At 56.5% G+C, this 22,441-nt stretch overlaps 2 protein-coding genes and 1 long non-coding RNA gene across 15 annotated transcripts; 2 read left to right on the top strand and 1 right to left on the bottom strand.

Moving 5' to 3' along the window:
• Nucleotides 1–87: 87 nt before the first annotated feature.
• Nucleotides 88–15,320, top strand: GMIP (GEM interacting protein). 4 transcript variants are annotated; one of them, XM_054538788.2, is made up of 21 exons: nucleotides 88–1,281; nucleotides 2,167–2,251; nucleotides 2,735–2,810; nucleotides 2,919–2,976; nucleotides 4,212–4,337; nucleotides 4,423–4,487; nucleotides 4,590–4,697; nucleotides 6,284–6,364; nucleotides 6,440–6,610; nucleotides 6,712–6,849; nucleotides 7,210–7,406; nucleotides 7,742–7,854; nucleotides 7,984–8,064; nucleotides 9,050–9,127; nucleotides 9,202–9,356; nucleotides 9,558–9,746; nucleotides 9,842–9,979; nucleotides 10,068–10,264; nucleotides 10,580–10,967; nucleotides 14,257–14,323; nucleotides 14,460–15,320. In XM_054538788.2, exons 1-21 carry the CDS (start codon nucleotides 1,113–1,115, stop codon nucleotides 14,831–14,833), a joined length of 3,054 nt encoding a protein of 1,017 aa, XP_054394763.2. In that variant the 5' UTR covers nucleotides 88–1,112; the 3' UTR covers nucleotides 14,834–15,320. The 4 variants fall into 4 exon arrangements, with proteins under 4 accessions (XP_054394763.2, XP_054394764.2, XP_002829019.3 ...); XM_002828973.5 differs by having other exon boundaries at nucleotides 90–1,281; nucleotides 7,975–8,064; XM_054538789.2 differs by lacking the exon at nucleotides 9,050–9,127 and having other exon boundaries at nucleotides 89–1,281.
• Nucleotides 2,970–11,681, bottom strand: LOC134760634 (uncharacterized). Its single transcript, XR_010138450.1, has 4 exons — nucleotides 11,359–11,681; nucleotides 11,028–11,107; nucleotides 9,851–9,970; nucleotides 2,970–3,213 (listed from the first exon to the last, which is right to left on the bottom strand). It is a non-coding gene; the product is annotated as an uncharacterized LOC134760634 (long non-coding RNA).
• Nucleotides 14,732–21,062, top strand: LPAR2 (lysophosphatidic acid receptor 2). 10 transcript variants are annotated; one of them, XM_024236818.3, is made up of 4 exons: nucleotides 16,589–16,693; nucleotides 16,816–17,025; nucleotides 17,502–18,243; nucleotides 20,161–21,062. In XM_024236818.3, the coding sequence occupies exons 3-4, from the start codon at nucleotides 17,502–17,504 to the stop codon at nucleotides 20,472–20,474; spliced, it is 1,056 nt and encodes a 351-aa protein (XP_024092586.1). In that variant the 5' UTR covers nucleotides 16,589–16,693; nucleotides 16,816–17,025; the 3' UTR covers nucleotides 20,475–21,062. The 10 variants fall into 10 exon arrangements, with proteins under 10 accessions (XP_054394777.1, XP_054394771.1, XP_054394776.1 ...); XM_054538799.2 differs by having other exon boundaries at nucleotides 16,816–17,031; XM_054538802.2 differs by lacking the exons at nucleotides 16,589–16,693; nucleotides 16,816–17,025 and adding an exon at nucleotides 14,732–14,850.
• The last annotated feature ends 1,379 nt before the right edge of the window (nucleotides 21,063–22,441 follow it).

Here is a 22,441-nt window from a genome sequence, read left to right as displayed (position 1 = left end):
GCCGAGGCAGGCCGATCACAAGGTCAGGAGATCGAGACCATCCTGGCTAACATGGTGAAACCCTGTCTCTACTAAAAATACAAAAAATCAGCCAGGCGTGGTGGCGGGCGCCTGTATTCCCAGTTACTCGGGAGGCTGAGGCAGGAGAATGGCGTGAACCCAGGAGGTGGAGCTTGCAGTGAGCCGAGATGACGCCACTACACTCCAGCCTGGGCAACAGAGTGAGACTCCCAACTCAAAAAAAACAAGTACTGACTCTGTCACGCTCTTTGGGGTCCTCCGCTGCTCTACTATCTCATGTCACAGTCGGGGAGCTCTGGCTGAGCATCAGCCAGGATGTGACCTGGAAACCTGGCTTGGCTCTTAGGTCGATAGTATTATTCCTTTCAATGGACTCATCACAACTCAAGAGCTGCAGAGTAGGCAGCACGGAGCCAGTCAGAGAATCCTTGCCTCCTTAACAGCCAAAGCCTTTGGACACAAAGTTATAAACATACTTTAAAGTCTATTTCCAGCCCCAAAATTCCGCTGCGCTGGGTGTGGGAGCAGTTTTATAACTGACAAGCAGCTTGTGGCAACCCCAGAGCTGGTGCTTCTGGACAAACCTCCACTCCCTACCTAAAAGGGCTGCTCCCTGGTGTGCTGTAATTGGGGCCTTGAGCCTGATCCAGCTTTGAGGGTCACGGAAGGGGCGTCCCCCAGGGGTTCTCCAGCCTGAGTATTAGAATTTTGGTTGGAATCGGACAGAGTATCAGGCCTCCACCAGGGGGCGCCATGGCTCCAGCGAGGCCCAGGTGATTTCAGGGCTCCGAGAGACAAGCTGGGCAAGGGGATCCCCGGGGTCGCGGGTTGTGGGAGCTCCTGGGAGAGGCTCCCCGGGACGGGTGGACTCTGCAACCATTCAGGGAGGAGGGGGCTGGGGCTCCGTGGGATTTGGTGTAGCACAAAGATCTGGGAGGGAACCTATGGCCTAGATGAAGTCTTAGGATGCCCAGGTCAGGGGCACTGCAGCCTCGAGTGGTCGCTCAGGGGGCCCTGGCCCGACCCAGTTTCAGGCGGCTTAGGTAGAGAAGGGCACTATCAAGGCTTCCGGGCTACGGGGGCGTGGTCTGATGCGGGGGCGTGGCCTCCGCTGGGCAGGGCGACGCGGAACACAGGCGGCGGCGGCTGCGGCTGCGGCGGCAGGAAATCGGGGCTCGGCCCCGCCGGCGCGCGACCCCATCCCCATCCCGGTCCCCGCAGAGCGATCCCCGGGCCCAGACATGGACGCAGCAGAGCCGGGTAGGGGGTCGGGGATCCGGGAGGGGCCTCCCCCGACCATCCCCTGCTTCCTACATTGAGGGCACACACTTGCCCCGCTCCGTCCTGAGAGCCAGGAGAGGAGTTCCTGAATGGGAAGGACCCAGGGATCCTCCATTGTGGGGAGCCCTATGCCTGGATGGGTTCAGGACGCCAGCCCTTCACTCCACCTCCCCCTTTTGATCCCTCACCCCAGACGCCTGGGGGAGGGGGCCCAGGAAGGGGAAGTGGCTGCTTCTGCTTCTGATTTTTGTGGTGGGGGCAGGGTGCCACGACTGCTGAGGGAGAGGGCAACGCGGTAGGATCCCCACAGGGCCCCTCTGTAGCCCTGGGGAGTCGGCAGTGCTGGTCTGGGCCCCCTAGGAGAGGGGGCAGGGGGGCAGCAGCAGAAATGTGGCAGGGTCCGACTTGGTGTTTCCGGCCGTCTTTGTGTCTGTGTTGTGTATGTGGAGTGTCATTCAGTCTTTATGTCCCTCATGGCTTCAGTCTCTCCATGTGTGTTTCTGCCCCAGGCTCTGCCTGGCTGTCCCTTGTGTATTTCTATCTGTCTAGCCTGTGGTTCCATTGTCAGACCGGCTCTCTTCTCGGGACAGCGTGATTGCATCTGGGGCATCTGTTTTGTTGGTTTGCTTCTGGGTGCAGGCAGACCCAGGGTGTGGGTGTCTCTGTTCCCCGAGCAGCTGTCTCTGGTCTCTGGTGGTGTGTGAGTCCATCTGCCTGCCTCGAGTTGGCCCCAACCAAGCCCCCCCAGCCCTCTTTCTCTCTCTCTTTCCCTTTCTCTTCCACCTCCTCCAAATGAGACTGGTTGAGGTGCTGTGGGTGGAGGGAGGCAGTGGTTAGCCCATGTATTACACTCCCCTCCCCTAGGACTCCCCCCAGCTCCTGAGGGCAGGAAGAGGTACAGTGACATCTTCCGGAGCCTGGACAACCTCGAAATCTCACTGGGGAATGTGTGAGTCTGAGCCTGGATCACCCCCAAATCCTACCAAGATGCCCCAAGCCCCTAACCATTTAGGTGCCCTGAAGTCCCATTTGGAACCTGTAACATCTGGACCTACATACCTAATAACCAGAGAAGTCTAGGATGAGACCCTCCAAAATGCCTCGGTATCCTAAAAGTGTCCCCCTAAATAGACTGGAAATCCCCAAAGTGGTCCTAGAACCCCTACATATCCTTGTAACCCCTTAAAACATTTGCGATCCCTATAATCCCACTCTATGAACCCCAGAGTTACCTGGGGCCCTTCAGACCCTTTTTCAAGTCCTATTTAAAAAAAACTCACCTGATTCCCCCAAAACACCATTCTTCGGACCTCCCAGACACAAGAGATGCCACAGAGGTGATGTTTGTCACAAACAACCCTAAGGTCCCCAGCACCCCTTGGCAGGACAGACTGGGTGTAAGGTAGCATCCTGACACACCTTTATCCCCCAGGACCCTTGAGATGCTGGCTGGAGACCCTCTACTCTCAGAAGACCCAGAACCTGACAAGACCCCTACAGCCACTGTTGTGAGTGGGGAGTAGGGGAATAGGGAGGAAGGCCTCAAGCAGAGGGGGCCTTAGGAAGGCCAGGTCCCTGCCCTGTTTGCTTCTGAATACTGTCTCCCTCCCCCACAGACCAACGAAGCCAGCTGTTGGAGCGGCCCCTCCCCAGAGGGTCCTGTACCCCTCACAGGTAGGGAGGTCTGGAGGCCAGGACAGTGGGGACAGACAGGAGTCTTTCCTTCAACAAATCACCACTGATCCCCTGTTCCATGCAAGGCATCATTTAGGTTTTGGGAATATGGCAGTACACACGACAGATCTCAGTCCCAGCCCTCAGGGAGACTCCAGGCAGGGTGGAGGCTGAGGTAGGAGGATCACTTGAAGCCAGGAATTCGTGACCATGCTGGGCAAGAGTAAGACACCATCCCTACCAAAAGAAAAAATATTTTTTTAATTAGCTGGGTATGGTGGTGTGTGCCTGTATTCCCAGCTACTTTGGAAGCTGAGGCTGGAGGACTGATTAAGCCCAGGACTTTGAGGCTGCAGTGAGATACGATCGCGCCTCTGCACTCTAGCCTGGATGACAGAGCAAGACCATGTCCAAAAAAGTCAAACACAGGGCCAGGCGCGGTGGCTCACGCCTGTAATCCCAGCACTTTGGAGGCTGAGGCGAGTGGATCACGAGGTCAGGAGATCGAGACCATCTTGGCTAACACGGTGAAACCCTGTCTCTACTAAAAATTACAAAAAAATTTAGCTGGGCGCAGTGGCGGGTGCCTGTAGTCCCAGCTACTCAGGAGGCTGAGGCAGGAGAATGGCGTGAACCCAGGAGGCGGAGCTTGCAGTGAGTCAAAATAGGGCCATTGCACTCCAACCTGAGTGACAGAGCGAGACTCCGCCTCAAAAAAAAAAAAAAAAAATCAAACACAGGCCGGGCACGGTGGCTCACGCCTGTAATCCCAGCACTTTGGGAGGCCGAGGCGGGCAGATCACCTGAGATTGGGAGTTCGAGACCAGCCTGACCAACATGGAGAAACCTCGTCTCTACTAAAAATACAAAAAATTAGCCAGGCGTGGTGACGCATGCCTGTAATCCCAGCTACTCGGGAGGCTGAGGCAGGAGAATCGCTTGAACCCAGGAGGCGGAGGTTTTGGTGAGCCAAAATCGCGCCATTGCACTCTAGCCTGGGCAACAAGAGCGAAACACAGTCTCAAAAATAAATAAATAAATAAATAATAAAATAAAAAATCAAAAACAAAGAACAGTGAGTCTGTAAAATTGCAACCAGGACAAGTGATCCCAAAGCAGTGTTTGGGGAGCTGTGAGGCTGTAGGACAGGTGCCACTGGTCTGGTCTGGGGGCTTAGGGAAGACATCCATAGCAGACTAGGGTGCAAAGGTCAGAGGTCCATCCATCTTCCCCAGGGGAGGAACTGGACTTGCGGCTCATTCGGACAAAGGGGGGTGTGGACGCAGCCCTGGAATATGCCAAGACCTGGAGCCGCTATGCCAAGGAACTGCTTGCCTGGACTGAAAAGAGAGCCAGCTATGGTGAGGACCTCTTCCGCCCAGCCCCAGTCACCAGGCAGTCCCCAGACCCCAGCTAGACCCAGAGCCCTGCTCTCTCTTCCCCTAGAGCTGGAGTTTGCTAAGAGCACCATGAAGATCGCTGAAGCTGGCAAGGTGTCCATTCAACAGCAGGTAGTCATGACCAGACCCCCCGGAGAGCCCAAGCCCCCTAGAACCCTACCTTTGTCCCCCACAGATCTTCAGTATCCTCCTACACCACTCTGTCTCCCCCAGAGCCACATGCCTCTGCAGTACATCTACACCCTGTTTCTGGAGCATGATCTCAGCCTGGGAGCCCTGGCCATGGAGACAGTGGCCCAGCAGAAAAGAGACTACTACCAGGTGAGGGGGGCAGGGCGGAATGTTACAGAGGGCACCCTGCTGTCCTGCTGTCGTTCAGGCCTGATCCCCTCGGTTCCCAGCAAGCTGGGAAGAAGGCACCACTACCAACATCGCCATTTCACTGATGAGGAAGCTGAGGCCCGGGGATGCTTGGGAACTTGCCCAAGGTTACCCAGCAAAGATTCAAGCTGGGCTTCCTGTGCAATTGCAAAACTTCACTTTACTTTTGTTCTTGAGACAGAGTCTCTTGCTCTTTTGCCCAGGCTGGGGTGCAATGGTGTGATCTCAGCTCACTGCAACCTCCGCTTCCTGGGTTCAAGCAATTCACCTGCCTCAGCCTCCTGAGTAGCTGGGATTACAGGCGCCTGCCACCACGCCCAGCTAATTTTTTATTTTTAGTACAGATGGGGTTTCAGCATGTTGGCCAGGCTGGTCTCAAACTCCTGACCTCAGGTAATCCACCTACCTCAGCTTCCCAAAGTGGTGGGATTACAGGCATGAGCCACCACGCCCAGCCAAAAACCATTTTTGTTTGTGGGGAGGGGAACGAGGTGCTGAGTGTTCTCAGGAGGAAAGCCTTGGTGTCTCTGCTTCCAAGCAGAAAGGATGGGGTGACCACATGAGATTTCTGGACTCAGGGGTTGGGGAGAGCAGGTCTGGAGAAGACCCCAGGAGGAGAATACTGACTCAGAAAAGGGTCCAGCCAGGCACAGTGGCTCATGCCTGTAATCCCAGCACTTATGGAGGCCAAGGAGGGAGGATTGCTTGAGCCCAGGAGTTTGAGACCAACCTGGGCAACATAGTGAGACCCCCTATCTCTACAAAAAAAAAAAAAAGTTTTTTAATTAGCTGGGCCTGGTGCACATGTCTGTAGTGCTAGCTACTAGGAGGCTGAGGATGGAGGATTGCTTGAGGCCAGGAGTTCAAGACTAACCTGGGCAACATAGTGAGATCCCTGTTTTTATCTACCCAAAAAAATTTATTTATTTATTTTTTTTTTTGAGACAGAGTCTCACTTTATCATCCAGGCTGGAGTGCAGTGGCATGATCTCAGCTCACTGCAACTTCCGCCTCCTGGGTTCAAGTGATTCTCCTGCCTCAGCCTCCCGAGTAGCTGGGACTACAGGAGCATGCCATCACATCTTTATAATTTTTGTATTTTTGTAGAGACGGGGTTTCACCATGTTGGTCAGGCTGGTCTCCAACTCCTGACCTCGGGTGATCTGCCCGCTTTGGCCTCCCAAGTGCTGGGATTAAAGGTATGAGCCACTACACCTGGCCAACCAAAAAAAAGAAATTGTTTTTTAAATTAACTAGGCCTAGTGCACATGCCTGTAGTCCTAGCTACTGAGAGGCTGAGGCTGGAGGATTCCTTGAACTCAAGAGTTCAAGTTCAATGCTGCAGTGAGCCATGATTGCCCACTTGTACTCCAGCCTGGGCAACAAGGGCAAAACTCCGTCTCAAAAAAAAAAAAAAATAGAGTCCAGAGGTGGCAAAGCACATGGCGCAGGAATGGAAGGACTGGGTGGCTGCTTCTGGGGTGGCCCTAAGGCAGCGTCTCCACCCCATCCCCAACCCTTGCCAGCCCCTCGCCGCCAAACGGACTGAGATTGAGAAGTGGCGGAAGGAGTTCAAGGAGCAGTGGATGAAGGAGCAGAAGCGGATGGTGAGGCTTGGAATGGGTGGAGGGGTAGGGTGAGAGAGAGGCCGGGACGCTGACCTTCTCCTCATCATCCCCCAGAATGAGGCGGTGCAGGCACTTCGGCGCGCCCAGCTGCAGTATGTGCAACGCAGCGAGGACCTGCGGGCTCGCTCCCAGGGGTCCCCTGAGGACCCGGCCCCCCAGGCCTCGCCGGGACCTAGCAAGCAGCAGGAGCGGCGGCGGCGCTCGCGAGAGGAGGCCCAGGCCAAGGTGGGCACCCGGCCCCGAGCCCCTGTAGCGCTTTGGCGCCCCCTGCCCTCCACTCTCGCCCACACGCGCCCCACCCCGCCCCTGGCCTCCCGTTTCCCCAGGCGCAGGAGGCCGAGGCGCTGTACCAGGCCTGTGTCCGCGAGGCCAACGCGCGGCAGCAGGACCTGGAGATCGCCAAGCAGCGAATCGTGTCGCACGTGCGCAAGCTGGTGTTTCAGGGGGATGAAGTGCTGAGGCGGGTGAGGCCCATCCCCAAGGCCATCCTCCCCTCACCCCGTTGGGTCCCCGACTGAGTGCCCCACTCCTCGCCCCTAAGCCACCCTGGAGACACCAGGACTAGGCCATTTCCCTCGACAGCCAGTTCCCGCCCCCAGACCCACTGTCTCGGCTCCACCCCATGAGGTCCTGTCCCCTGGATGACCAGCCCCTGCTCTGACCACGCCTGGGTCCCCTGGCCGACTGCCCTAGTTCCTAAGCCGCCCAGGTGCGTCCCAAACCCTGACCACGTTCGCGTCTCTCTCAAGCCCCGCCCCAGCTCTGGCCCTGCCCCCAGACTCCCAGGCCCCGCCCCTCCCCAACCTGCTGTCTCCACCCGGCAGGTGACCCTGAGTCTCTTCGGGCTGCGGGGGGCGCAGGCGGAGCGTGGCCCCCGTGCCTTCGCCGCCCTGGCCGAGTGCTGTGCGCCCTTTGAGCCGGGCCAGCGCTACCAGGAGTTCGTACGGGCGCTGCGGCCCGAGGCCCCGCCGCCCCCGCCGCCCGCCTTCTCCTTCCAGGAGTTCGTTCCCTCCGCGAACAGGTGGGTCACTGGAGCAGGGAGTCGGGAACGAGCCCCGGAATCGCGATGCCAGGCTGTTGGCACCGCAGGCTGGTTACTCGAGGTTAGAGAACGCAAAGCCTTAGTGGAATTTAGTACTCCAGGCTCTCGGGGGCCTTAGGAGGGTGAATGGGTTGTCCCAGTCCTAGGGGCAGGGGCAGAAATGTGGGGCTACTGTATTTCAGGGGCCACAATGCCCTGGGTGTCAGGGTTTGCAGACCCAAGTGCTTGGAGTTGGTACCTAGACATGATGCCTGGGTGCCATCACCCCAGGCCAGTTTCCTGGGATTCAAACCTTCAAACTTCTGTCTTCTCAGCTCCCCTCTGGACATCAGAAAGAAGCTCTCTGGGCCTCTACCTCCAAGGCTGGATGAGAATTCAGCTGAGCCAGGCCCTTGGGAGGATCCGGGCACAGGCTGGCGCTGGCAAGGTGAGTGCAATGAGGGCCGGGTGGGAGTGGTGCCAGGAGTTCGTTCCACCCACACAAAGGTGGGCTGCAGGAGTGGGGTTTGGGAGCAGAGGACCATCTTTATTGACCTGTGCCACCTAGGGACTCCAGGCCCCACTCCGGGCAGTGATGTGGACAGCGTGGGTGGCGGCAGCGAGTCTCGGTCCCTGGACTCTCCCACTTCCAGCCCAGGTAAGGATAGGACCTGGTCCTGACACACACTCCACCTGTGACCATCCTCCAGCCCCTGGCCAAGCTCTGACCCTCAATCTTTAACTATCTTTGACCTCTGACCTACCCCACATCCCTGACCTATTTCCTCAACCTCTTTTTTTACCTTTTTTAAAATTATTTATTTATTTATTTGTTTGTTTATTTGAGACAGTCTCATTCTGTCGCCCAGCCTGGAGTGCAGTGGCGTGATCTCGGCTCACTGCAACCTCCACCTCCCAGATTCAAGCGATTCTCCTGTCTCAGCCTCTGGAGTAGCTGGGATTACAGGTGTGCACCACCACACCGGCTGATTTTTGTATTTTTTAGTAGAGACAGGGTTTCACCATGTTGGCCAGGCTGATCTGGAACTCCTGACCTCAGGTGATCCACCCGCCTCAGTCTCCCAAAGTGCAGGGATTACAGGTGTGTGCCACCACGCCCAGCCTTTTCTTTTCTTTCTTCTTCTATTTTTTTTTTTTTTTTGAGACAGAGTCTTGCTCTGTTGCCCAGGCTGGAGTGCAGTGGTACGATCTTGGCTCACTGCAACCTCCGCCTCCCAGGTTCAAGCGATTCTTGTGCCTCAGCCTCCCAAGTAGCTGGGACTACAGGTGCCTGCCACCATGCCTGGTTAATTTTTGTATTTTTAGTAGAGACGAGGTTTTGCCATGTTGGCCAGGCTGGTCTCAAACTCCTTGCCTCATGTGATCCTCCTGCCTCAGCTTCCCAAAGTGCTGGGATTACAGGTGTGAGCCACTGCGCCCGGCCTATTTCCTCAACCTCTTGATCCAGCTTATGAACCACACCCCCAGGTTGCTGACCCAATTCTCCAACCCTTAACCACTGACCTGTCCAATCCCCCTCCTGACTTCTGACCCCTTGGGAATTAGTGGGTGGTTCTGGAAGCCCTAAAAACCAGGAGTGCCTCCCATAGCCCAGGAATCTCCCATGATTCCTCTGACCCCAGGCGCTGGCACGAGGCGGCTGGTGAAGGCTTCGTCCACAGGCACTGAGTCCTCAGATGACTTTGAGGAGCGAGACCCTGGTGAGGCTGAAGCAGGGTAGGGCAGGATGGGACAGGGCAGGGCACCAGGCACTCCTGACCCTGTCTCCCTGCAGACCTGGCAGACGGGCTGGAGAACGGGCTGGGCAGCCCCTTCAGGAAGTGGACACTGTCCAGCGCAGCTCAGACCCACCGGCTGCGGCGACTGCGGGGCCCAGCCAAGTGCCGCGAGTGCGAAGCCTTCATGGTCAGCGGGACGGAGTGTGAGGAGGTGTGGCCTGGGCTAATGACCAAATGACCTTTGCTGACCCTTGATCATCTCCCTGACCTGAGATTCCTACAGCCTTTCTGCCCCCGGGACCCACCCTAACCTGATGTCTCCCATAAGCCCCCATTCCTTGAGGATCCTTGTAACCTTCTCTTCCCCTACTGGTCCCTAATGACCTCCCTGTCCCTGTGACCTTCCCTGCAGTGCTTTCTGACCTGCCACAAGCGCTGCCTGGAGACTCTCCTGATCCTCTGTGGACACAGGCGGCTCCCAGCCCGGACATCCCTCTTTGGGGTTGATTTCCTGCAGCTACCTAGGGACTTCCCAGAGGAGGTACCCTTTGTGGTCACGAAGTGCACGGCTGAGATAGAACACCGTGCCCTGGATGTGCAGGTGCTGCCCTGACCCTTCATCATCCTCAGAAGTGACCTGACCGAATCAATGTCCTATCACGAACTGGGCGTCTGTTTCTCACCCTCACCCTGCAGGGCATTTACCGGGTCAGCGGGTCCCGGGTCCGTGTGGAGCGGCTGTGCCAGGCTTTCGAGAATGGCCGAGCGTTGGTGGAGCTGTCGGGGAACTCGCCTCATGACGTCTCGAGTGTCCTCAAGCGATTTCTTCAAGAGGTGGGTGCTCAGGACACTGAGGGGGACGTGGGCAGGGGCCCTCCACAGCCCACCCACGCTCGTGTTGCGCCCTCCGTTCCACCCCCAGCTCACCGACCCTGTGATCCCCTTCCACCTCTACGACGCCTTCATCTCTCTGGCTAAGACCTTGCATGCAGACCCTGGGGACGACCCTGGGACCCCCAGCCCCAGCCCTGAGGTTATCCGCTCGCTGAAGACCCTCTTGGTACAGCTGCCTGACTCTAACTACAACACCCTGCGGCACCTGGTGGCCCATCTGTTCAGGTGTGCATGGGTCCTTGAGCCTTGAAACGCGACCCTCTTCCCTGGACATGCGACTACTGACTTCCCTGGCTGACCCCGACACTGACCTCTGACCTTTGACCTGTGTTTTCTGAACTCTGAACCTTAATCCATGATTCATAACTTTGGGTACTGACCCCTGACCTCCAGCTCTGGATATGTGGCTGCTGGTCTCAAACAACTTACACCTGTGACATGGGCAAGTCACCACTAGGCTGGCCTGCGGGTCCCACCCTTACCCTCAGACCAATGACCTTGCACCCTGTACCCTGACCTTTCTCTTCACACCATCCCCAGGGTGGCTGCACGGTTTATGGAAAACAAGATGTCTGCCAACAACCTGGGCATTGTGTTTGGGCCAACACTGCTGCGGCCGCTGGACGGCCCGCGGGCAGCCGGCGCCATCCCTGTCACCTGCCTGCTGGACTCTGGGCATCAGGCCCAGCTTGTGGAGTTCCTCATCGTGCACTACGAGCAGATCTTTGGGATGGATGAGCTCCCCCAGGCCACTGAGCCCCCGCCCCAAGACTCCAGCCCAGCCCCTGGGCCCCTCACAACCAGCTCCCAACCGCCACCCCCGCACCTTGACCCAGACTCCCAGCCCCCAGTCCTAGCCTCAGACCCTGGCCCAGACCCCCAGCACCACAGTACCCTGGAGCAGCATCCCACGGCCGCACCTACCGAGGTAAGAACCCACTGGGCCCACAGCTATGGAGAGGGCCTTATCTCTGTTCAATTCTCTTACCTTCTCTTTCGCCTTCCTTCCTTTCCTTTTAAAATTTCCTTCATTCTCTTCCTCCCTTCCTCATTTAACTTGTGTTCATTCTGGAAGGAATAGTGAGGAATGAGCAGTGGGCAGTGATGTTGTAACAAAAGGGGACAGCCCTGCAGAGGTACTAACATGGGTGATCATTCATTCCTCCAACAGAATATTTATTGAACATGTATTTTGGGCCAAGCATTGTCGTAGGCATTGCAGATACATCCACGAGCTAAATATCCAAAGACCCTGCCCTCTCAGTGCCTGTGTTTTAGTGGGGAAAGACCAACCATATACGTGACACAAACTCAGTTACCTGGAATGTGATGAGGTGATGATGATAAGGGTAATCGATCATGAAAAGGTAGAGTAATGGCTGGGCGCGGTGGCTCACGTCTGTAATCCCAGCACCTTGGGAGGCTGAGGCGGGCGGATCACCTGAGGTCAGGAGTTCGAGACTAGTCCAACCAACAAGAAGAAACCTGTCTCTACTAAAAATACAAAAATTAGCCGGGTGTGGTGGTGTGTACCTGTAATGCCAGCTACTCAGGAGGCTGAGGCAGGAGAATCGCTTGAGCCCAGGAAGCAGAGGTTTTAGTGAGCCGAGATCATGCCACTGCACTCCAGCCTGGGCAATAGAGCAAGACTTTGTTTCAAAAAAAAAAAAAGGTGGAGTAAGACACATGACACCAGGGAGCATCACGGTGGGAGGTGGAGTTTGTATCACTAAGTAGGATGGTGGGGGCGGGTCTTAGAGAGCAGATGGACTTGAGCGAAGACTGGAAGGACATGAAGGAGTGAGCTGGCCACATGCTGATCAGGTGAAGGGTGTTCCAGGCAAAGGGAACAGCCAGTGCAAAGACCCTGAGGTAGGAACGTGCCTGGTGTGTTAGGACGCAGCCCCATCCTGTAATGAATGATCGGAAGGTGGTATGAAGTGATACCAAAGAGGAGTGGGCCCAGGTGGCTCTGCCAGCTATCCCGACCTTGCATTTGCTATTCACAGGCACAGACCTTGCATCTGCTATTCACAGGCACAGATCACCACTGAATGCGCACCTGCTGTGCAGGGGACACTATAGAGACTTCCTGCTGTCCTCTCCACAGTCCTGAGAGGTAGACAGTGTTAATGAGAATCATTTACAGATGAAACAATGAAGGCTCTGAGCAGTTAATGGCCCTAAAAGGGGACTGTAAGCAGTTGGAATCTTTTATTTTTTTTGGAGACAGAATCTCACTGTGTCGCCCAACTGGAGTGCAGTGGTGCGATCTTGGCTCACCACAACCTCCGCCTCCCGGGTTCAAGCAATTCTAATGCCTCAGAGACAAGGTTTCGCCATGTTAGCCAGGCTGGTCTCCAACCCCCTACCTCAAGTAACCCACCCACCTCAGCCTCCCAAAGTGCTGGGATTATAGGCGTGAGCCACCACACCCGGCTGCAGTTGGAATCCTTTACTTTTTTGGACAGAGTTTCATTCTTGTTGCCCAGGTTGGAGTGCAATGGCGTGATCTTGGTTCACCGTAACCTCCACCTTCTGGGTTCAAGCGATTCTCCTGCCTCAGCCTCCAGAGTAGTTGGTATTACAGGCATGCACCACCACACTCAGCTAATTTTTTTTTTATTTTTAGTAGAGTAGGGGTTTCTCCATGTTGGTCAGGCTGGTCTCAAACTCCCGACCTCAGGTGATCTGCCCTCCTCAGCCTCCCAAAGTGCTGGGACTACAGGCATGAGCCACTGCACCCGGCCTAGAATCTTTTTTTTTTTTTTTTTTTTTTTTTGAGATGGAGTCCCTCTCTGTCGCCCAGGCTGGAGTGCAGTGGCGCGATCTCGGCTCACTGCAAGCTCCGCCTCCCGGGTTCACGCCATTCTCCTGCCTCAGCCTCCCGAGTAGCTGGGACTACAGGCACCCACCACCACACCCGGCTAATTTTTTTGTATTTTTAGTAGAGACGGGGTTTTACCATGTTAGCCAGGATGGTCTCGATCTCCTGACCTTGTGATCCATCCGCCTCAGCCTCCCAAAGTGCTGGGATTACAGGCTTGAGCCACTGCGCCCGGCCGCCTGGCGTAGAATCTTTAACAAAGGTCACCAGTCTGGATCCAGAGCTCAGCTGTGACCCAGGAAGATAGCAGCACCCGCCACTCTGGATTGCTAGAACAGTCCATGCCCAAGGGCTGTGCTGCTGGTATCTTGCTGCATCTGCCATTCCTGAGAGCAAGGATCTCTCCTGCAGCAGCCCAGAGCTGGGAAGTGGCTGCTGGTGAACTGTGGGTCTCTGAGAGCTGGAATGGCTCATAAAGTGCTCTGGACAGTGTCTGATGTGTAGACACTGCCAACCATTTAGCTAAGGATGGAACAGTAAGGTTGGTAAGGTTGCAGAGAGCAGCCCAGGATGGTAGTTCAGAGGCACCACCTGGTCCTAATGTGGAGAGGGCTGAGCCACTCGCTAGGCTGGCCATTTGCTAAACAAGGATTTTCCCACCCTCATGGAGCCCACGGTCCAGACTCAATGAATGACACTGCTCTATGCTGGAAGGGCAAGCAGTACACTTACTATTATTTGTGAGACGGAGTCTCATTCTGTCACCCAGACTGGAGTGCAGGGGCATAATCTGAGCTCACTGCAATCTCCACCTCCCAGGTCCAAGCGATTCTCTTGCCTCAGCTGGGATTACAGGCATGCACCACCACACCTGGCTAAATTTTGTATTTCTAGTAGAGACGGGGTTTCACCATCTCCTGGAGTTCACCGAACTCCTGACCTTAGATAATCCACCCACCTCGGCCTCCCAAAGTGCTGGGATTACAGGTATGCACCACCATGCCTGGCCAAGCAGTACACTTATAAGGGCATCGTCTATCCCCAAACACCAAAACTGCAAAGGATGACAGGTGCACATTCAGTGGTTGTCCATGCCCTGTGCATAGGAGGAGTTCAGTGGTGGTCCACACCCAGTGCAGAGTAGGTGCAAAGTCAGGGGTGGCTGGCAGAGCCACCTGGGCCCACTCCTCTTTGGTCTCACTTCCTACCACCTTTCCCTCATTCATTACAGGGTGGGGCTGCGTCCTAACACACCAGGCATGCTCCTACCTCAGGGCCTTTGCACTGGCTATTCCTTTTGCATGTCCAGGAACAAGCCCTTGGCTCTCCAGGAATCTCAAAGAACTGGGATTTTAGTGTTGGGGTCTCATTCTTGGGTTTCTCCCTGCAGATTCCAACTCCACAGAGTGACCAGAGAGAGGACGTGGCTGAAGACACCAAAGATGGGGGAGGGGAAGGTGAGTATGTTAGGGAGAAGCTCAGGAGTTCTGGGGGTGCCCTGGCCCCAGGATGGCTTGCTAAAAGATGACTCCTGGGGGGGGATATCCAGAGAACTTGGAGGTGCTCTGCACTGACCACCCACCCCACACACAGTGTCCAGCCAAGGCCCAGAGGACTCACTCCTGGGGACACAGTCTCGTGGCCACTTCAGCCGCCAGCCAGTGAAGTATCCCCGGGGCGGTGTGAGGCCTGTAACCCACCAGCTGTCCAGTCTGGCCCTGGTGGCTTCCAAGCTGTGCGAGGAGACCCCCATCACATCTGTGCCCAGAGGGAGTTTGCGGGGGCGGGGGCCCAGCCCTGCAGCTGCCTCCCCTGAGGGCAGCCCCCTGCGCCGCACCCAGCTGCCCAAGCATTTTGAGATCACCCAGGAGACAGCCCGGCTACTCTCGAAACTGGACAGCGAGGCTGTGCCCAGGGCCACCTGCTGCCCGGACGTCCAGCCTGAGGAAGCTGAGGACCATCTCTGACCACCCTGGCACCTTAAGTAAGGAAGAGGCCCAGATTGTGAAGACGGACCCATATCTCCCTACCTCCCACCACCTAGTGGCCAAACACCCCGCCAGGAGTTCAATGCTGGGAGAGGTCCAGAGGGTTCCTATAAGGAAAAACTATTTAATACATGGCCTAGGGGAGGCCTAAAACCCTTTTGGGGATAATGTCCCAGAGCCCCCCCACTAGACACAGGTCACTGCCAAGCATCAGGGCCACTCGGGCTCAGAGGTCACTCAGGGTCAATACTCAGGGTCAATACAGGTTATGAGATCCTTGGGGTCCACCCTAGTCTGTGACCCCTGGGACAGGGGTGCTTTTGCTACTTTGGTTGTGGTCGCTCCCCCACACCTGCCTGCCTCCTTCGTGGACTCGAAGTGACCTTCCTGGAGGAGGTGGGCAGCTCAGACTCCACATCCTGGTGGTGCCTGAGGTCTGATGGCCTCTAATAAACTGTGTCCTATATGCCCTTGGGTGCATCTCTGCTAGGGGAGAGGCCAGCATGGGTAGCACTCCTCGCCCCCATTTTACAGATTAGGGGAATCAAGACCTCTTTTTTTTTTTTTTTTTTTTCTGAGACGGAGTCTTGCTCTGTCGCCAGGTTGGAGTGCAGTGGCGCGATCTCGGCTCACTGCAACCTCCACCTCCCGGGTTCAAGCGATTCTCCTGACTTAGCCTCCCGAGTAGCCGGGACTACAGGTGGGTGCCACCATGCCCAGCTAATTTTTTTGTATTTTTAGTAGAGACGGGGTTTCACCATGTTGGCCAGGATGGTCTCGATCACCTGATCTCGTGATCGTCCCGCATCGGCCTCCCAAAATGCAGGGATTACAGGCGTGAGCCACTGCGCCCGGCCTCAAGGCCGCCTTCTTGCATCATCAAACACCCTGCAGCACCTACCTAAAGGCAGTTGGGGCTGGGTCGCAGCACCCGGCTGAGTCACGCCAGCCCGGCCCTCCCGGAGCTCTGCGTCCCCGATCCGGTCCTGCATAATCAAATACAGTATAACAAAGTACAGATAACCGGGACAATGGGGCTGTGTGCTCCGGACCGTGGGAGCCCGGGGCCGCCGCGGGGAGGCCGAGGGAGGAAGCCACAGGGCAGGGCAGGGCCGGGCTTTGCAGGGGGCAGCGCTGTCCCAGGGTGAGGGGTACGGGGGCGGGATTGCAAAACCCTAGCGTGCGCCCGATGATCAGCTGGGGCCGCAGAGGTGGGCCTCGCACAGGAGGCCGCGGCTCGCTGATACTGCGAGCTGGGAAAGCCGAAGCTGGGCGGGGGTCCGGGCGGTGGGAGCCAAGTCGGATCAGGGAGTGGCTTGTAACTCGGCGGCCGATTGGACACGAAGAAGAGAGCGGGGTGGGGCTGGGAGGGTTGGGGGTCCGGAGCGGGGGCGCGGACCCAAGACCACCTGGAGCTCCGCCCGGGCAGCGCGGGGTCACGGCGGGAATTTTCGGGTCGCCGAGTGACTCAGCCCCGCAGGCTCGAAACTGCGGGCGCGTGAGGTGTGCAGGGACTGGGGTAGGGGTCCCGCGCCGGAAATAGGGGCTACCGAGGGGCCGCGAGGCGGGAAGGAAATAGGGGGGCTGCGGTTCCGGGCGACACCGCCCCCGACGCGGCCGTGGAGGCGGGGCTCCCCCAGGTGGCGGGGCGGGGCAGGGCTCCCCCAGGTGGCGGGGGCGGGGCGCCGGGGAGACCCCGCCTCCCGCGCCCTCTCAGCAACCAGCGCAGGGCGCACCCGGACGCTCCACCGCTCCCGCCGCAGTCGCCGGGCCATGGGCCTCGAGCCCGCCCCGAACCCCCGCGAGCCCGCCTTGTCTGCGGCGTGACGGGAGGCCCAGGTGAGGCCTGCACGGACGGGAGGCGGGCGGGTGCGGGCCTGGGCCCGGGGGAAGGGCGCGGCACGTGCCTGCGGGGCCAGGACGCCGCCCTCTGATCCCTTAACCCCCTACCCCTTCCCCAGTCTGGAGATGCCTGGAGGCCCGGCCAGCCATCCCTTCCCCAACCGCTGTCTTTGTCCCGGAGACCGCCAGTGTCCTCCGTCCCACCCGGAACAGCGTATTGCCCCGCCCGCTTGGGAAGCACTCGCGCCCAAATCCCGCCGACCAACTTCTGGGGCCGCCTCTCTGTCCACTCCGATCACCTCCATGCCTCGGCACCGTCCCCTCGCAGGGTTCTAGCAAGTGACCTCACCCTTGTGTGCACACGCTCCTGGGTCTCTGCTCCCTACACTGACTCCGGCACCAAAGTGACCCTCCCTCGTCTCTTCCCGCATCTCACACCCCTTTGTCTTTCCCTAACCCTCCTCTCCCCACAACCCAAACCGGGTCACACATTGGCGGCAGGTGGGCTGGGATTCGACCATAGATGGGTTTTGTTTCACTTCTTCTGGTTCAAAAACCTATTGACTTGGGATGTCTTGCACACAGGTCTTATTAGTAGGTAAGAAACAGCTGCTCCTCCACCCCCACCCCAGCCCCATGGAGCTTACTTTTTCCAGGCCACCGTGGTCCTCACCACTGCCACTTTGCTCCGAGGCATCTGAATTCGAGACCCTTGTCCTTCCTGCGCTGACCCTCCTCTGCAGCTGCTGCCCCTCCCTGTGTCCTTCCAAGAAGTGCCACATGCACTGATCTCTTGTGTCCCCAGATGGTCACCATGGGCCAGTGCTACTACAACGAGACCATCGGCTTCTTCTATAACAACAGTGGCAAAGAGCTCAGCTCCCACTGGCGGCCCAAGGATGTGGTCGTGGTGGCACTGGGGCTGACCGTCAGCGTGCTGGTGCTGCTGACCAATCTGCTGGTCATAGCAGCCATCGCCTCCAACCGCCGCTTCCACCAGCCCATCTACTACCTGCTCGGCAACCTGGCCGCGGCTGACCTCTTCGCGGGCGTGGCCTACCTCTTCCTCATGTTCCACACTGGTCCCCGCACAGCCCGACTTTCACTTGAGGGCTGGTTCCTGCGGCAGGGCTTGCTGGACACAAGCCTCACTGCGTCGGTGGCCACACTGCTTGCCATCGCCGTGGAGCGGCACCGCAGTGTGATGGCCGTGCAGCTGCACAGCCGCCTGCCCCGTGGCCGCGTGGTCATGCTCATTGTGGGTGTGTGGGTGGCTGCCCTGGGCCTGGGGCTGCTGCCTGCCCACTCCTGGCACTGCCTCTGTGCCCTGGACCGCTGCTCACGCATGGCACCCCTGCTCAGCCGCTCCTATTTGGCCGTCTGGGCTCTGTCGAGCCTGCTCGTCTTCCTGCTCATGGTGGCGGTCTACACCCGCATTTTCTTCTACGTGCGGCGGCGAGTGCAGCGCATGGCAGAGCATGTCAGCTGCCACCCCCGCTACCGAGAGACCACACTCAGCCTGGTCAAGACTGTTGTCATCATCCTGGGTAAGTGGGGCCCTCAGGGGGCAACAGGGACCCTGCTTCCCCCTATCTCCCACAAGACACTGCGAAGCAATGAACAAAACAAGCTACCTGATAGAGGGTGATAGGGGGATGATTTAGGTGGGGAATGTTCTCCAAGGAGGTGATATGTGAGCAGAGGCCTGAATGCTGAGGATAGGAACAGAGAGAGTTCCAGGCAGAGGAAACGGAAAGTAAAAACCTCAAGGCAGTACCAGGCCAGAGCCTCTAAAGAGGAAAGCGGGCTTGTGAGAAGGAGAGTTCAGCAAGGCCTTAAGGGGCACGGACAGGAGTCTTATTTTGAGTTTCATGGGAACCCCTTAAGAGTTTTTAGCAGTGCTGGCCGGGCACAGTGGCTCACGCCTGTAATCCCAGCACTGTGGGAGGCCGAGGCGGGCAGATCAACTGCAGTTGGGAGTTCGCGACCAGCCTGACCAACATGGAGAAACCCCGTCTCTATTAAAAATGCAAAATTAGCCGGGTATGGTGGTGCGTGCCTGTAATCCCAGCTACTCGGGAGCCTGAGGCAGGAGAATCGCTTGAACCCAGGAGGCAGAGGTTGTGGTGAGCCGAGATCTCACCATTGCACTCCAGCCTGGGCAACAAGAGCAAAACTCCAGAACTCTGTCTCAGGAAAAAAAAAAAAAAAAAGGAGTTTTTAGCAGTGCTAAGCCTGTTTTAACAAAAAGCCTTTAAATTGTTTTTTAATCTATATGTATTTTTAAATTTTTTTTTTTTTGAGACAGAGTCTCACTCTGTCACCCAGGCTAGAGTGCAGTGGCACAATCTCGGCTCACTGCAACTTCTGCCTCCCAGGTTCAAGTGATTCTCCTGCCTCAGCCTCCTGAGTAGCTGGGACTATAGGTGCGTGCCACTACGCATGGCTAATTTTTCTATTTTTAGTAGAGACCAGGTTTCACCATGTTGGCCAGGATGGTCTCGATCTCTTGACCTCGTGATCCACCCGCCTTGGCCTCCCAAAGTGCTGGTATTACAAGCATGAGCCACCGCGCCCGGCCCATATTTTTAAATTTCAAAATTTTTTTTTTTTTTTAAGAGACAATGTCTTACTCTTGCCTAGGCTGGATTACAGTGGCTCCATCGTAGCTCACTGCAGCCTCGACCTTCAGGGCTCTGGCGATCCTCCCGCCTCAGTTTCCTGAGTAGCTGGGACTACAGGCATGTGCCACCATACCTGGCTAATTTTTTATTTTTTGTAGAGACGAGGTCTCACTATATTGCCTAGGCTGGTCTTAAACTCCTGGCCTCAAGTGATTGTCCTACCTCAGCCTGTCAAATGCTGCAGTGAGGTGTGACCGTGCCACTGCACTCCAGCCTAGGTGACAGAAGGAGACCCTGTCTCAAAAAAAACACACAGGCCGGGCTCAGTGGCTCATGCCTGTAATCCCAACACTTCGAGAGGCCGAGGCGGGCAGATCACGAGGTCAGGAGATCGAGACCATCCTGGCCAACATGGTAAAACCCCATCTCTACTAAAATACAAAAAAAAAAAAAGCCGGGTGTAGTGGCACACGCCTGTAGTCCCAGCTACTTGGGAGGCTGAGGTGGGGGAATTGCTTGAACCTGGGAGGCAGAGGTTGCAGTGAGCCAAGATCGCACCACTGCACTCTAGCCTGGTGACAGAGCGAGATCCATCTCAAACACACACACACACACACACAAAATGTCCAGTGCCTTGGCCACTATGTACCAATTAGCATAGATGTCCCATCTTAGCAGGTCTTCCTGTCACACTGCAGAATCAGCAAAACAAGCAGCTCTTGCACTGCAAACTTCACCACTATTGCTCGAGCTCTGGAGACCACTCCAACCCCAAACTGAGAGCTGTAGGTGCCGGGCCTCTGACAGCTTGCCCTGCTCACTTCCGCCTCTGTCCCACAGGGGCGTTCGTGGTCTGCTGGACACCAGGCCAGGTGGTACTGCTCCTGGATGGTTTAGGCTGTGAGTCCTGCAATGTCCTGGCTGTAGAAAAGTACTTCCTACTGTTGGCCGAGGCCAACTCACTGGTCAATGCTGCTGTGTACTCTTGCCGAGATGCTGAGATGCGCCGCACCTTCCGCCGCCTCCTCTGCTGCGCGTGCCTCCGCCGGTCCACCCGCGAGTCTGTCCACTATACATCCTCTGCCCAGGGAGGTGCCAGCACTCGCATCATGCTTCCCGAGAACGGCCACCCACTGATGGACTCCACCCTTTAGCTACCTTGAACTTCAGCGGTATGCGGCAAGCAACAAATCCACAGCCCCTGATGACTTGTGGGTGCTCCTGGCTCAACCCAACCAGCGGGACTAACTGACTGGCAGGCCAAGGTCTGGCACGGCACAGCACCACTGCCAGGCCTCCCCAGGCACACCACTCTGCCCAGGGAATGGGGGCTTCAGGTCATCTCCCACTGCCTGGGGGAGTCAGATGGGGTGCAGGAATCTGGCTCTTCAGCCATCTCAGGTTTAGGGGGTTTATAACAGACATTTTTCTGTTTTCACTGCGTATCCTTGGTAAGCCCTGTGGACTGGTTCCTGCTGTGTGATGCTGAGGGTTTTAAGGTGGGGAGAGATAAGGGCTCTCTTGGGCCATGCTACCCGGTGTGACTGGGTAATGAGGACAGACTGTGGATGTCCCATCTACCTGAGGCTGATTCTTTAGCAGCAGAGACTGAGGAGTGCAGAGTGTGAGCTGGGAAAGGTTTGTGGCTCCTTGCAGCCTCCAGAGGCTGGCCTGTCCCCGATAGAATCGAAGCAGTCCACGGGGAGGGGATGATACAAGGAGTAAACCTTTCTTTTCACTCTGAGGTCTCCAAAACATTTGTTGTTATCAATTCAGTGTATCTGTCCCTGTGTCCTGGAATTGTCTACCTTGGCCCAAGTCCAGAAAGGATCCTTCAACATGGTATTTCCTTGGCCCTGTGCTCGCTCTTCTTCAGTCTGGCTGGCTGTTATTCCATCTCTTTTTTTTTTTTTTTAAGACAGAGTCTCACTTTGTAGCCCAGGCTGGAGAGCAGTAGCATGGTCTCAGCTCACTGCAACCTCTACCTCCCAGGTTCCAGATTCTCGTGCCTCAGGAGAAGCTGGGATTACAGGCACGCGCCACCACGCCCAGCTAATCTCTGTATTTTTATTTTTATTATTTATTTATTTGTTTGTTTATTTTTGAGAGGGAGTCTCGCTCTGTCACCCAGGCTGGAGTGCAGTGGCTTGATCTCGGCTCACTGCAACTTCTGCCTCCTGGGTTCAAGCGATTCTCCTGCCTCAGCTTCCCGAGTAGCTGGGTTATAGGCATCTGCCACTACGCTCGGCTAATTTTTGTATTATAGTAGAGATGAGGTTTCACCAGTGTTGGCCAGGCTGGTCTCAAACTCCTGACCTTGAATGATCCACCCACCTCAGCTTCCCAAAGTGCTGGGCTTACAGGTGTGAGCCACCGCGTGCCTGGCTAATCTTTATATTTTTAGTAGAGATGGGGTCCCACCATGTTAGTCAGGCTGGTCTCGAACTCTTGACCTCAAGTGATCCACCTACCCACCTTGGCCTCCCAAAGTGCTGGGATTATAGGCATGAGCCACCACGCCCGGCCCGTCTCTCTTACTGGGGTCTTGCATCTGTTTCCCTCTGCTTCTGTTCTTTGTTTCCCCCATCTGTTGCTCTGCCTCCATCTCACTGCCTGTCTCCCTGTCTTACTCTGCTCTGCAGCTAAGGGTAGTGTCTGGACCCTGTGAGCCCCCTCCCTCCCCACTGCCCTTTTGTTTGAGCCCTGATGGTTCAAGGTCACGTGCCCAGCTGTTTCTATCCCATTCTCCACCACCTGTATTCACACTTCCAGCCACAGGTTGTGGCGTTCAGGTAGTGGGATGCAGGATTTGAACAGTACCATTTCTCAAGCTCTTCTGATGTGCCTGGCACACTGGTAAACACTTTAGGTGCTTTTTTTTTTTTTGAGACGGAGTGTCACTCTGTCCTCCAGGCTGGAATGTAGTGGTGCAATCTCGGCTCGCTGCAACCTCCGCCCCTGGGGTTCAAGTGATTCTCCTGCCTCAGCCTCCCAAGTAGCTAGGATTACAGGCATCTGCCACCGTGCCCGGCTAATTTTTGTATTTTTATTAGAGAAGGGGTTTCACCGTCTTGGCCAGGCTTATCTTGAACTCCCGACCTTGTGATCCACCCGCCTCGGC

This window comes from Pongo abelii, chromosome 20, assembly GCF_028885655.2.
Source record: "Pongo abelii isolate AG06213 chromosome 20, NHGRI_mPonAbe1-v2.0_pri, whole genome shotgun sequence".
Taxonomy (NCBI): Eukaryota; Metazoa; Chordata; class Mammalia; order Primates; family Hominidae; genus Pongo; species Pongo abelii.
The sequence above is the reverse complement of the archived record's forward strand: the minus strand, read 5'-3'. Positions and strand labels throughout refer to the sequence as shown.